This window comes from Bidens hawaiensis, unplaced genomic scaffold, assembly GCF_021521415.1.
Source record: "Bidens hawaiensis isolate Kalapana, Puna unplaced genomic scaffold, B.hawaiensis_p1.1 tig00042292_1, whole genome shotgun sequence".
In the NCBI taxonomy this organism is placed as follows: Eukaryota; Viridiplantae; Streptophyta; class Magnoliopsida; order Asterales; family Asteraceae; genus Bidens; species Bidens hawaiensis.
In genome coordinates this window covers 6,189-20,738 of record NW_027497487.1, presented here as the reverse complement: position 1 = coordinate 20,738, position 14,550 = coordinate 6,189, and the positions used below count along the sequence as shown (strand labels likewise).

Here is a 14,550-nt window from a genome sequence, read left to right as displayed (position 1 = left end):
GTTCCAACGGTCAAAAACGGCTATATAGCCGTTGGAACCGGTTCCTAACGGCTCTAATTTTTAAATTTCAAAAAAAACCGGTGGAACCGGGTTTTACGTAAAAACCGGTTCCGGTTCATACCCTACCCGGTTCTTAAAAGTTCGCATATCTGGGCATCGGTTCGGGTCGGGAACCGAACCGGTTCTTGATTGGAACCGGTGCCATTTTACAACCCGGTGTAAAAAAACCGGTTTGGAACCGGTTCGGGTTTTCCATTTGAACCCGATTTGTGCACCTCTAACCTGGACCCTCCTTCAATCACACTTTTCCATCTCATATCCATTGGACCACCCCATTTTTTCCTTATTTCATTTTTTTTTATTTAATACAACCATCATCTCAGACCCATGCAACCAATTATTCCACAAATTGAACATAAGGATATGCACCGATGATGATGATGATGATGATGATGATATGGCAAGTGGAAGGAAACTTTGTATGCAGAGTATCCATATTGCCATCAAAATGACCATAATGACCCTAACCCTATCTTGACTCACAAAAAACCAAGAAACATTGTCAAATGTCTAGAAAGCATCAAACATGCACATATTGCCAGATCATAACCAGTTTTTAGGTTCCAAGCACATACATATGACAAATACAAAAAATTGACCATACTACCCCTAATAACAGAACTAATGACAACATTAAGCTTAATTCATTCCTTGAATCAGAAACAAGACATGTTTAAATACCATTCTTGCTAGAAAAGAACCATTTATTGAACACAACTCTAAGCAATCAATCAAGGGGCCTTTTTCTTTCATAAAATTATAACAAGTGACAGATGATATAAGGCGATGATCAACGACGTATAAACAAATCACATAAGTTTGAAGAAAAATTACATTTTTCATATCGCTCTCTCTTCTTGTAAAAGTATGCAAGCTTCATGTTCAACAAGACATGCTTCAAATAAATAACCAAAAGATCCGTCCTTTTCAACTTAAATTAAGTTTTTACCTGAAACCAACATCAAATCTTGAAATAAAACCATTACAAACTAAAAATGAATATAACACAAATCACACAAGAATAATTCTTACAATAAGATCAAGATTCATCATTTGGCAGCAAATCAGGAGGACCCGAACCCCCATCTGAGGACTCGTTGTCATCATCTCTGGGCTCGGACTCAGGCTCGGGCTCGTCATTATGAGTCTCGCCCCAGAGCCGTGTACTGGGCCTTCTTCTAATGGTCACATGAGCACGGGCCCGGGATGTTCCGGACCAGCTACTGCTTCTTGAACTGGTTCTCGGTCTGAAAACCCTAATTAAAAAGAAAACGGTCATCCAACCGCCTTCATCAAACGATAAGGCACTAGCGTTATTATTATTAGTAGCAGTAGTAGTAGTACTATTATTATTATTATTATTATTATTATCTTCACCCCTTTCATCTCCCATTGAAGATTGAAGACTACTTAACAGATCCCCAATATCCCTCTGTCTTTCTAACCGCCTCCAGTCTCGCTGGCGGTCAGGGTCAGCTTCAGACGGTCTGACCAGCGGGTGCTCCAACCGAGCATGCTTTCTTAGATCCGCATACGTACCCGAAAAGTTACACGTCTCACTAGCACAGCTTCTTGATTTGGAGTTCATAAATACACGCGCAGCCTCCACGACAACCCACCCATTCACCTCACCGCGACATAACGGGCAGACCAGTTTTAACGCGGGTGTGGACCCACCTTCCAGTACCCCCGAAGATGCAGTCTGCAGTAACTCTTGTGCTTCCATCATCTTTTGTGTCTCAGAAGACGCTTTCTGAAACTGGTCAAAACAGTTCGAATGTCGGTAGCTCGTGTCACACATGAACGGTCGACAACCTTTTTCGTGTGACGAACATAACAACAATATAGCATTGTGAGGATGCTCCATACACACGGGGCATCGGGCTTCCTCCCATTCTTTAATATTCTCGGTTTCTAAGGGGTTTTTAGTTAACGTCCGCCTCGAATGATTGCTGTTGCAGGTGTATGGTGAAGTCCAAGATCTGTCTATAGACACGGATCGGTCTCTTCTATCTTTTGGCATCTTTTTTATACACAGTCAATATCTACATAATAATAATAATAATAATAATAATAATAATAATAATAATAATAATATTGAATAAAGCAAACACTTAACATAAACACCAATTTGCAAGTAAAAAAATGAAAAATTCATCATCCAATTGAAGAGCATAAAGAAGATCTAAAAAACCCCCAAATTAAAAATCCCTAAAAGTTACAAACTTTATAAATTATAAATACCCAAAATTAAAAATCCATGAAGTAGAAATAAAAACCCTACAAACCAAAGAAAAAAACACTATAACATCATACATACTTAAGCACAAACAATTACACAAAACCCACATGTATGATAACGAATCGGGTGTATTAGACCAAGAAATTAAAGAGTTTAATGAGAAATATACCGATAAATTAAGTGAGTTTGGTAAATCGGAAACGATTTGGATGATCCGAGAAAGTAGAAATGGAGCTAATAATGTGGAATAGTTGTCAAGAGAGAGAAGAAGAAAGAAAGAAAGAAAGAAAGCTTGTTACGGTAAAAAGGTGGCTTTATATATACGCTCCCGGTTATTGAGTTTAAACCGGTTTGGTTTTCTTCATTGGGCGGCGCCGGTTTTGTTTGTCTTGTATGAAATGAAATGAAATGAAATGAAATGAAATCAATTTCCTTTCTTCCTTAATATATGACCCTTTTCTTGTGGCTTTTCAATAAAACCATTGGTTGTTGAGCATCTAGCCCAATTTTCTTTTAACGGTCAAAGAATAAAATTTCCGGGTTTATCCAATAGTAAAAGATGAACCCATGTGCTTGTGATCACATATAAAACTGGACAGCCCAACCCACCGTTACTTGTTTCGAGGAAAACCCTCTGCCCAGAGGTCTAAGACGGTAAAACCTAATTGGAATCGAATTTAAAATTGAGTGGAATCGAATTTAAAATTGAGAATTTATCAGCCAAAATCTTCACTTTCCCTCCAAATCCAAGTGAGTTAAAGTTAATTGGCTAGCATAATTAGATGATGAATTAAAAACATAGTTTGTTGAACTATTAAAACTGTTCAATGATTACATTGTATATGTTGAACAATCTTTGACTGTTCATGTGTTTGTCTGGGTATTGATCTCATTCTCTTTTTCACATACTTTTCTTCTTTTCAGAAGATTTTACCGTTCAAATCTTGCTAAAAATTCTCAACATGTCATAGTCTTGGTGTTGAACAGTTTTTCAAAGTATCGGATCTTTTCAATCGCCATTCTCACACAAAATCTTGTCAAAATCTTTATGATCACCATATACACCATATAAGTGTGCCTGCGTATGGCGCGTAACCTTATTTGATCCGTATAAGTCAAGGTTTCAGATCTTATACGCCGTATAAGATTATTCTTGTACGTTGGTTTCTTTTACAGCGTATATCTTATATGCTGGTTTCTTATTGTTGTTTGTTTTTCGTTTCTTCTTCTCGATCGTTTATATCGTTTTGCTGTGTAAGAACTCGGGTTTTCCACTTATTATGTTATATTCGATACCCAACTCGTTTTATGTTCGGGAAATTTTATCAATGTAAATTTCGCGTCTATCGATTAATTATTATTAGATAAATTATATCTAGTTATTATATATAAAAATAACTTTGAACTATATACAATTTTAACCCAAAAACTATACTCTAACCCCTTTGTGTTCCCACCCTTATAATATAGGGACCTTTCTGCAAAATTTGTTATATTATTATATCATAAACCAAAACCTATTAACCCAAACCCATATACCCTTATACCCGTATCCAAGGACCCGTTTAAGTTTTCTTGTGCCATAATTCTCGACGTATTCCTGTAATTGATTTAGGGGATTTATTATCCTTGCCATATTCGGCCTAACCGACAAGTGAATTAGGAAATCTTTATCTAATAGATACGTATTGCTTATGTTATATAAACTGTCTATAACTCGTTTATTAATATACCATCTAACGAACATCATAAATCAATTAAACCTACCTGCGTGATCCTTATACCAGCGCCAACACTAACCCCATCTTTAATTATATTAATTTCGTGATTGATGCGTGTTCTTCGTCTGCCGCTGCCGTTGACTGTCGTAAACAAATAAGCTATCGGGTCGGTTCTTCGTTGTAGGTAATTTAATTGTGTATAAGGTTTGCGTTTGCATGATAATTTAAAGCCCTAAATCAATTTATCCGAACATCAAGCCGATAAGCGAATTGATGATTCTAGGGTTTGAATTGAAGTTGGTTGAAATTGGATATAGTACATATTAAATTATTTTCGTTTTCTTACCACTTGACCCATTGGCTCGTATGGTTAGTCTAAGAATCATTCTTTGGGCCACCGTTCTCGCGGGTTCGAGTTCCAGCATACTGTTTTGATGTTTTTTTTTAATTTATTATTTCAGCTTTATTATATAATAAATGTATTATATAAAATCATTAATTAACTTTTTAAATATAACAATTAATTGGTATTTTATAAAAACCTGACATATAAACTAGTCGTTTTTCCGAATCGTTGTTAAAACCATATATGTGTGTGTGTGTGTGAATGTATAATAGTTATTACTAATTGTTAACGGTTTAAATAATAAGCATTTAAAAAAAAGGTTTTGGTTTTGTTTAATGATAACTAATATTATTGATAAATAAACTTAATTAAACCGGCATCGTTAAATTGACGTTTTTGGTTTTTGACTCGTTCTTAAATATAAATATATATATATATATACTTGTATATAATCTTTATTAAATCTATTATATATATATATATATATATATATACTAAATGTATTTTTAGTTTAAATATTAAAACAAATCTTTTTATATAATTTATCTAAAAATTAATAAATATTTATTTAAGTATTGTATTAATTATAATATACTATTTATTAAAGTAATAATAAATCTTTGTATATTTAACTTTTGCAAGAACACACCGATCATCATCCCGAACCTCTGTCTAGTTTTGGATTCGTATTCAATTCATATTTATTTTCCGTATTTATTGTTACTTATGATTCTTGTCGGTAATTCCCGAAGAACGTGGTTTACCGCTTTCTTATCAAATCTTTATCTCCTTGCTTATTTGCTAAGGTGAGTAATCACTTCCCTTTTAACTTATTTTTAAACCTTTGGGGACATATGTGTACGTTATCTATTTACCTATTATATAGTATTCAATTGCAACTGTTAATCCTTATGTGTATATCTGTTTATGCCTAACTTGCTATTTGCTTACGTGCTTTGTTCTAACGCATTCGGAGAGGTCCATCACTAATAGTATGATCATATGATCGTCATAGTGCCCGACGTCCAATCGCATGACAATGGTTTCACCGACAGCCCATCTTTGGTATCCAATGCTCGATTCCCATGGCAACGGTTTAGCCCTTTCTTTATTATTTGTGTGAATTGTTTATATGTTATAACCCAATTGTTTATCTCACATGAACAGTTTGCGTTTTCTCTTATATATTATTATTGTAGTGTCAAAATCTGTTGTTTTACTCACTCAACCATGTGTTGAGAAAATTATTTCTATTCTATGCACATATGCAGGTTATTGTTTGAACTAGTTGCAAGATTTGGTGAATACTTAGTAAAGAATTTAAGTTAGAATAATTAATCAAGATCATTAGAAATATAAATTTGATTTGTTGTATTTTATGGATTATGTACTTGTTTGTATTTGATTTATGTGATGTATTTTAGTTTAAATAAATAGGTATTGTCACCTTTATTATTGCATGATAGTACCTTGAGAGCTGTGTGTCGGTCCCGATTATATCGCTCAATCACTATGCCGTAACCCACACTATTAAGTATCGACAAGAAGGTTAACGACTTGCTAATTTAGGAAAGAACAATAGTTATGTTAATGGCAGAAACACTAAAACACTTAATGTTGCTAACATGACACAAAGGTAACAAACACACACTGTAACTCAAAAGATTTCCATTGATATAATATGTCAAATACAATAAGATATCAATTAGCATTTCGAAATGGAATGTTTTATCTATACGTGATAAAGACAGCCGTCACAATCAATATTAGGCAAAAGGTCTAGGTGTCATGTGTTGTCTTAGGCGTGCCATAAATTATTCCTTTTATAGGCCTGCACTGACACCTGACATTCCATATCTGGAAACCTTAATCATTCGTACATAATTAAAGCTATTACAATAAATGCTAAGTGTAAACAGGTCTTCGGGCAAGCTTTGCAGCATGTATTCTTTGTCGAGCAGACCTGGTAACCAAATTGTGCTGGGAAACAGTTCTCCGGGTAGACTTAGAATATTTCCAAAGAAAATATACACCTAGCAGACTTCAATCCTCTTGACCATATCAAACTTTGTTCGATATAATCCCACTAGCAAACTTGTTCTTTAGGAATCCCTTTAACTCGTTGCTAATATTAACTTATTAGGCAAATCCAAGTGTGCTGGTAACACTGTAGCTTTGCTAGGAGTTGAACCTTGCTCGGTAGAAGTCTTTAACTTGTTTCTTGGTCAACTTTCTTCAACCTTGCTGGGAACACTATTTATTAAGAATAAACCTTGCTAGATTTTGTTTTAGCTTGGTTTTAGCTAAGAGTTTGCTAGGAAAACAAACCTTGCTTGGCCTAAAGGACTACCTTGCTAGACAAAGTGAACCTTTCTCAGTTTAACAATTAAGAGGAATTCTAGAAGATAACCTTTCCAAGAAGGCAAAAATACCTTGCTAGGATAAGTAAAACCTTGCTAAGAGGTCTGAGCTTGCTCGGAGTCCATCCTTAGCAATTTCTTGAGAGGTTGAGAAGTTTCCAATCTCCCTTTAGCCTTTTACTAATCCCAACATTCTCCCCAGGATTGGAACAACCTCAGCTGTACCAAAACACATCTATGGTTACATACACTTAGCTAAAATACACATCAAATTTCAAAAGAAAATTACATATCATAATCAAAGAATATTACAAGTTGGAAATTCTGTCGTATGGACATTACAAAGCAAACCTAATCTATAAAAATAATCTTCATCTCCTTGAGCTTGAGGCTTCTTATCTTCTAGCTAACTTGACACTTGCGGCACTTTCCTTGAAGATGAATAACTGCGCGTGGTTTGGATGATCAGTGGGAACCGTCCATGTGATTATATTATTGAGATCTTCCACATGCAGGATTTCCAAGTCAATATCCTCTTTTCTGATGCCCAAGGCCCGTCCATCAGAGTTTCTAAGAAAGAAGGATCCATCTTTATCATTAACATCAACACTAGCAATCCTTCCATTTCCCTGGACTTCACAATTTGGCCTTGTCATCTGCTGTTGTAACATCCCCAAAATTTTAATCCAACTTTGACAACTTAGAAAAGTTGAAGGATCAAAAATAATTTCAAAACAAGTAAAGGAAAAATTAAAGAAAGAAATAAAATCATTTCAAGTATGAGAAAAATAAAATATAAATAAGAAAGTTCAATCCCATATTGAGAAAATGGGAGAAGAATCCATCACACATGGAAAGATGGAAGAAAGTGGAAACATTCCACATAAGTATAAATAAGGAAGATAAATCTCATCCCACATGAAAAGTGGGAAAGAAATGGAAGCTCTTTATAAGAGATGGAGTTTCCATAGTTATATTCTTTTATGCTTAGCATGAGCCAAGTGTTCCTAGCGGAGGGTGAAGAGCACCCGACGCGCACTCACACGGGCACAGGCTCGGGCGAGGATGATGGCGATGCCGATGGCGAAGGCGACGGCGATGACGAAGGGCGTTGGGCGCAATGTGGCGCTTTGATGACGCACTTTGCACTTCGCACTTCGCACGCTCGCATCGCTTTAGTATTTTTGGACAATAAGAGTTTAACCCAGACGTGACAAGCTACCAAAAGACAAGGGACCAAAAATGAAAAATTGTATCCAAGGACCCATCGCGATACGCAATGAGTCCAAGAACAAGGCCATCGCGATAAGCGATGGTCCGTTATGACTCAGCGACATGTGTCGCATCTGGGTGACACGTGGAAGATGTGTCAGGCCACGTGGCTACACGTGGCACTCTCTGAGCAACATGAGTCATCGCGATATGCGATGACCATAAGAAAGGGTCCATCGCGTATCGCGATGGAGCCCGATTTCAGCTATAAAATGAAGGGGTCACGACTCATTCTCAACACACCACCCCACCCCACTCTCTCTCTAGAATTCCTTTCTCTCTTTACCTCGGTTTTCGTGCCTCGACTCGATAATCATCACCTCGTAAATTGTGCCATATACCGACGACACCTCGAAGTTAGTGCCTACAAATCCTGATGACCGGCACACCTCGTTTTGTGTGCCAACCTCATGATGCCAAGCTTCGAAGTTTCTCCAATTAAAAGTCTTAGTACGCAACATAGAGTAGAAGTGTTGCTCGTACAAGATTAGGCATATAAACTCCGTATACCTGCGTAAGGTAGGGGTTCTGCCTAAGTTATTATTTTATTATATTTATAGGCTTAGACCCTAGTATGGGTATAGCCTAGACCTTGATCAAAGAATTATAAATACAAATATTAAGTCAAAATAATGTTTCTTTAAAAAGTAAGAAATATGGAATTCTAAATAAATGAGGATATAGTTAGTATATTATTTCTTCATTATTAAGAAATATAAGATATTATATAAAGGATAGAGATAATTGACATTTCTTCTTGAAGAAGAAACATATCATAGACATTCCTTTTTGAAGAAGAAACATACCACATGATTAGCAAATAAAGAAAAAGATTTAAGATCTAGTATCTTATTCAACCAAAAGATCCATCAAGGTTTAAAGCTATCAAAACCAGAATAAATGTCTATAGCCCAATTAAAAGACGATCCGGGTATTTATATGAACCTATTTTATTATAGGTCAATCGTTCATTCATTCGTTCACAAAGGTTTTCAAACGAGATCACTACATCATTCAGAACAGACAGTCACAGATGAATACGTTAAACCTTTTCAATCAGTCAAGATAAATATGTTGTTTATCTTAAACAAAGACAGTCAAATAAAGATTTATAGGATTACGTGATCCCTATTAAAATACAAGAGGGAAATAAAAGCAACTCAGACCGAGTACACATGTGTCTGGATCCAAACATAATTAATCTAGTCTATCAATCAAGGCTACGTGGCCGCAGACTAGAGATCATATAAAAGTTCTCCAATGGCATCAGTTCCCAGAGAACCATAATTATGTGTGTATGGCAATGACACAATCCCAGAAATAAGAGACGTTTATGCTGAGTGTGTTCAAGGAAACTATATTGTCAGTCAAAGAAAGATTTATAAAATGTTTTTAGAGTCAACGATTCACTAGCATATCGCTGACGTATTTTTCCTAACATTTCAGGAAATAAAGTTAGTACAGATAGCAAGGAATTAGAGCCATTCAAGAAGATAGACGCTAGCAAGGTAGAGATTGCTCAGTTTTAAATCATCAAAACATTATAAATAATATTTAAATATGATTTATAAAAGTTAACCAAGATTTATAAATTAAATACTTGGGTATTTATTATCTGAGAAGCTTTCCAAATAATATATATATATATATATATATATATATATATATTTTATTGTTATAAATAAATGTTTTTAATTAAATTTTATTTCAAAAGTATATTAATATTTTATTAGAAATTAAATACTTCCACTAAAACTCTGATATATTTACAAAACATGTACCAACTATTGGTCACACGCCTAGGCCCTAAGTCGGGGTGTGACAGGTTGGTATTAGAGCCATCGATCTTAGCGAATTAGGTATTTAATCATACCTAGGCTTTGATCAGATTCGAGTTTATGATAATCATTAGTATTCAATTAAGGATATTAAAATAAACTTTGAAAAAAAAATCAAATATGGACAAGATATAACAAGTATGGATAAGATAGGAAAACGCGCTCTTTTCCTTAATATAACCTCGTACAGATGTCCGATCGTCAATCTAGCCAAGAATCAGTTCAGCTTCGATTATGTAAAGGTAAAGGCTATATGGGAACATCTTTTCTCTCAATTCATATATCTAGTGATGAAATTTCATACCAAACAACAATGGAGGACGATTCAGATTCGTTTGATTTCGACATCCCGCTAGCTCAAATTATTCCAAGACAAAACACGTATGGAGCCGAATCAAGTAGATCCAAGAAACCGATGATGTCAAAAGGAAAGGGAGTAATAACTCATCCAGAAGAAAATCTACAGGGACAAGAATATTATTCAACAATGCAAGATCTTTACTTTGCTCACACTAAAGGTGAACGTCAGAACATGGAAATGTATGACATTGAAGATGATTCAACTCATTATGAAGTCAATGTCACCAAAATAACTGAAGCAATGCTCAAGGAAGAAATGGATGCTGAGGAAATGAGAAAAGAAAAGGAGAAAAGAGAAAACACCAACAAAGACAACAAGATCAAGAAGCTGATTATTCGATGGAAGAAATAAAAATCTTAGTAGTTGTAAACAATGCAATCGTAATATATGTCATGCAATCTTGTAACAACATAAATAAGAGATATATTTAAATTTCCTCAAAATTAGTAATATATCTTTTAAAGAATCATGTCAAGAAAAGATTGCCCAAACTCTCAAGATAATTCTTTCAGTACATCTGGAAGTGAGAAAGTAAGAAAATAAAGGAAAAGTCCAGGTGGACAACGTCTAAAAAGATGACTAATCTCAAGTCAACGCTACATGAAATAACTAGCAAGGATTAAATGAAACAGACTTAGAAAAAAAAAGAATTATAGAAATTCTCGTGGTCTATTTGTACACAAGGTATGTACTAACTATTTCATGTAAGGCCCCGGTCCCGGTGCCTCACTTTGAACGTTGGATTTACTCGTAAACACAGTCCTCAATATCAGAGTTAATTAAAACTTTCGCGGAATAATAATAATAGTCAACCATTCATTACAAACATACATATCTTGTCTTTTTAAAACATAAATAAAACATAGCATCAAAAATATCATGACAAATCTTCATATGCCAGCCTCTTCAATCTTGCCATGTGTCCCGCTCAAACCAGCTCTCTTAGTCAATTAACCTGTGTGCATACTAAAAGTTAGCTACGCTGAGTGATTTCTAGTTAATCAAACGACATGCATTACATTTACATACTTACATATGCACCCGAAGGTACATACCTTCATATTTACTTACATACATACATACATACATACATACATACATACATACATACATACATACATACGTACTTTCATTCTTTTCTTCATACTTACATACATACTTTCATTCATACATATACATTTTAAAGAGCATTCCGCCCTATAACCTTCGCCGATATTATTAGGGCCGGTTCCCTACATTCGCCGATATTATTAGGGTCGGTTCCCTACATTCACCGGTATTATGATGGCCGGGTATTTTTTATATATATTAGTGTATTAACTATGTAGTTCTATTGAGTATATTGTTAGAACTTTGCTACTTCATACATGCTTTTGTATTTCAGGTAATTGATCGTTAAAGATGCTAAATGCGAGACCGGTACGAGCATGGAATGATATCTCGGGAAGACCGAAGCATTATTTGATGTCTTGGGAAGTGTTGCAAGGATTCGGGAAGAGTATGGATGATAAATCATAAGCCAATGCTAAAACTGAACAAGATGGGTTGACAAAATGCAACATTGAAGTAAAACGAGCATATCCTGAGCTAGAAAATGAGTTACGGGAGCCATAATATATGAATTTTGGGTTTTTCTACGAGAGGAATACAAATATGAGGTTTTATTAGGTCGCTTTACGCTATGGGTAGGGTCTATGGCCATCGCGGTACGCGATGGTCTTAAAAAACGTGAAAAAACGGATTTTGACCTATATCTTCTATTTTCCGAACCCTAATCAGTATTGACGACTTCCAGCAGCTATTAGGCGATTTTGGGTGAGTTCCAGGGCTACCAATCATCTCTTGGTCAATCCTAATGGCCTTCCTCATCATAATGGGTTGACAAAGTGTACTTCATACAGTTTGTTACCATTGTTAGAAAATGCTACTAACCATGTTGTTGACAAGTGTGAACCCTTGAGAAAGGACCACACAAAAGATAAATGTTTTGTGACTGACATGAATGAGCTAAGGAGCAACATGGAGGATAAAGGATGGAATGAGATGTTGCATGGAGTTAGAGATGGTGAGGAAGCAACTACAAGAAAGGGAAAGAAGACGAAAAAGAAAGATGTAAAGAAACCGCCAGACGTAAATAAAAAATGGCAGGATCATGTCGTTCCAAAAGGTTGGGAGGAATCTCTTGAGGAGCGTGCATGTAACGAGAAGGCTGCACGGGGGCAGGCTAGATGCCCACCTTGAATGTCATAAAATTTTCAAAAGAGTGGTATTTGTACATTTTGTATATTTTTAGTTTGCATTTTTTTATTTATATTCACTAATTGTATTTCAAGCGTACCATCATAGCAAAAGCTAAGTGTGGGGATACCGCTCCACGAGAAAATGAGGTTTCAGTTAAGCGACCTAGAGTGCTTTCATGTTCATTTTGCTGTGGTTAATCCAGGTACGTGTAAATTTTGTTGTATTTGGAACTTTGTGGTTGTGTTCACTATAAAACCTCACGAGACCCCACTCGTCCTCCCGGGCAACCGAGGGGTTTACAGGGTTGTTGCATATGCTAAATACAATCGTGATTCCTACGAAAGTGAGTTAGGTCTTTTAACGTTTTTAACTAACTTAACAGAATTTCTTATGAAACGACTTAATTTGGCTCGGTAATTGTTTTAATAAATTTAATAAATTTCATTTTCAAAACTCTTAAAAGACCTATGTCTTACACTTGTGAGAAGCTTCCTTCTACACGTCTCGAGATTTTACAGGTTCGATTGTCAGTTTGGTAATTGGATGAGACGAGAGTTGTGTTTTTGAGAGTTCACGAGCCGACTGGTCCTTCTCCAGTCCCGTTGATATCAGGTGATTTCAGTTTCATAATTTGTATTGTTTTTATTACTTTAAACGTTAAAAGTGTAATTGTATAATTATTAGTTGAACCGTCACATTTGAGCCCCGACTTTTAAAATTGCTTATTAGTCAAAAAGTCAATTTCAACCCCGTCTCTCAAATGTTTATTAATCGTTTTATCTATTTTAACATTGAGGATAATGTAAACCTCAAGTGTGGGGATGGGGGAAATTTGAAAATTTTAGCCCGATAGTACCTCGAAGAGTGTTCGGAAACCGAAGTTGTTAACTGTTAATTATTGTCATTAATGCCAAGTTATAGGTTTCTGGTCATGGTTGGTTTTTCAGCTTCTCGATAGTCTTACTCACAAATGTTTTCAAAAAGAGAAGTTGAAAATGGGGTCGTTTGGGCGGGGATAACGAGTCAAGGAGACGGCTATACATGTTTCATATCGGCAGCCCATTATTCCAGACATATTGTGAGATGACCCCCTATACTTAATACACATACTATATAATAGATATAAAACATGTCTTACACCATTGATTGAGGGAAACCGGTATGTTTTACAGAGTTAGAACTTGCTTGTCACATGCTTATCGAGATCTTAATGCCACCACCTGTATGGAGATTAGGATTTTAGAAAACCTTTACATACACTTTTCCTCCACTAAATAAATTTCCTTACCCGACAATATCCCCCTAGGAGCCCGTTTGGACCTAATTCCTGTTTATTTGCTAAACCAGACATTACACACCATTTCAGCCTTGGCCTTCACTTTATTTTAACCTTGTGTGATGAAATCCAGTTCGTTATCGAGTTGTATATAGTCAGTTGTTGAGCATAGTACACAATGTATGTATGTCTCGGTTGAGTTGTAAATATGTGTTTGTCAGAGTTATATAATTATTTGCTTCAGTGTATTGTCTATCAGTTGGTAAAAAAAATAATAGAAAATAAAAAAAAAACAAAAAAAAAAAATAAAAAGTAAGCCAAAAAGAAAGTCAGTTCTTATTCAGTTATGTAATTAGCAGTCTGTTTATTTTTGATTAGTTGTTTGTGTATTTGTAAATTGGGTTACATCCACCTTAGTCACTAAATATGCCTATTCCGCACCTAACCTAAGCCCCAGCAAAACCTTAGTCCGAGTCTTTATGCAACCGGTGGGTAATGGGTGGAGATAAGACTGGCCTGCAAGCTTATTAAGTTGTGACTCATATTTGGTATTTGAGGGCAGAGACATATACTGGCACATCTTTTCCTAGTCCAGATATTAAACCGAGAGGAGTGTTGATAGTCTGAGGGGTATGAACATGTATGCTTTAACCGGAAACAAAGTACACTCGTCTGGACGGCTCTATTGTTTTTATTATAGCACTTAACCGTATTTGTGGGATGTCAATCTAGAAAGTGTCAGTCTGGGAAACTGGGTATGACCTTAAACCTTACTAGTATTAATGGCGATAATTCACATACCTATGATGGAGGTTAATGTTTACTTTAAAGTT

General features: G+C 35.5%; 1 protein-coding gene and 1 long non-coding RNA gene across 2 annotated transcripts in view; one reads left to right on the top strand and one right to left on the bottom strand.

The window, feature by feature from the left end:
• Nucleotides 1-13,967, top strand: part of LOC143593530 (uncharacterized) — a 36,619-nt gene extending 22,652 nt beyond the window's left edge. The window contains exon 2 of the long non-coding RNA XR_013146121.1: nucleotides 13,877-13,967. This is a non-coding gene — a long non-coding RNA (uncharacterized LOC143593530). The remainder of the gene's footprint in view (nucleotides 1-13,876) is intronic.
• LOC143593528 (uncharacterized) lies at nucleotides 843-2,084 on the bottom strand. The gene is made up of 2 exons (XM_077073135.1): nucleotides 1,093-2,084; nucleotides 843-1,009 (listed from the first exon to the last, which is right to left on the bottom strand). The coding sequence occupies exon 1, from the start codon at nucleotides 2,081-2,083 to the stop codon at nucleotides 1,100-1,102; it is 984 nt and encodes a 327-aa protein (XP_076929250.1). The 5' UTR covers nucleotide 2,084; the 3' UTR covers nucleotides 843-1,009; nucleotides 1,093-1,099.
• Nucleotides 13,968-14,550: the final 583 nt, after the last annotated feature.

Bases quoted from the DNA above. Each gene is read 5' to 3' on its own strand.
- LOC143593528 (XM_077073135.1), bottom strand. From the start codon at position 2,083: ATGCCAAAAGATAGAAGAGACCGATCCGTGTCTATAGACAGATCTTGG.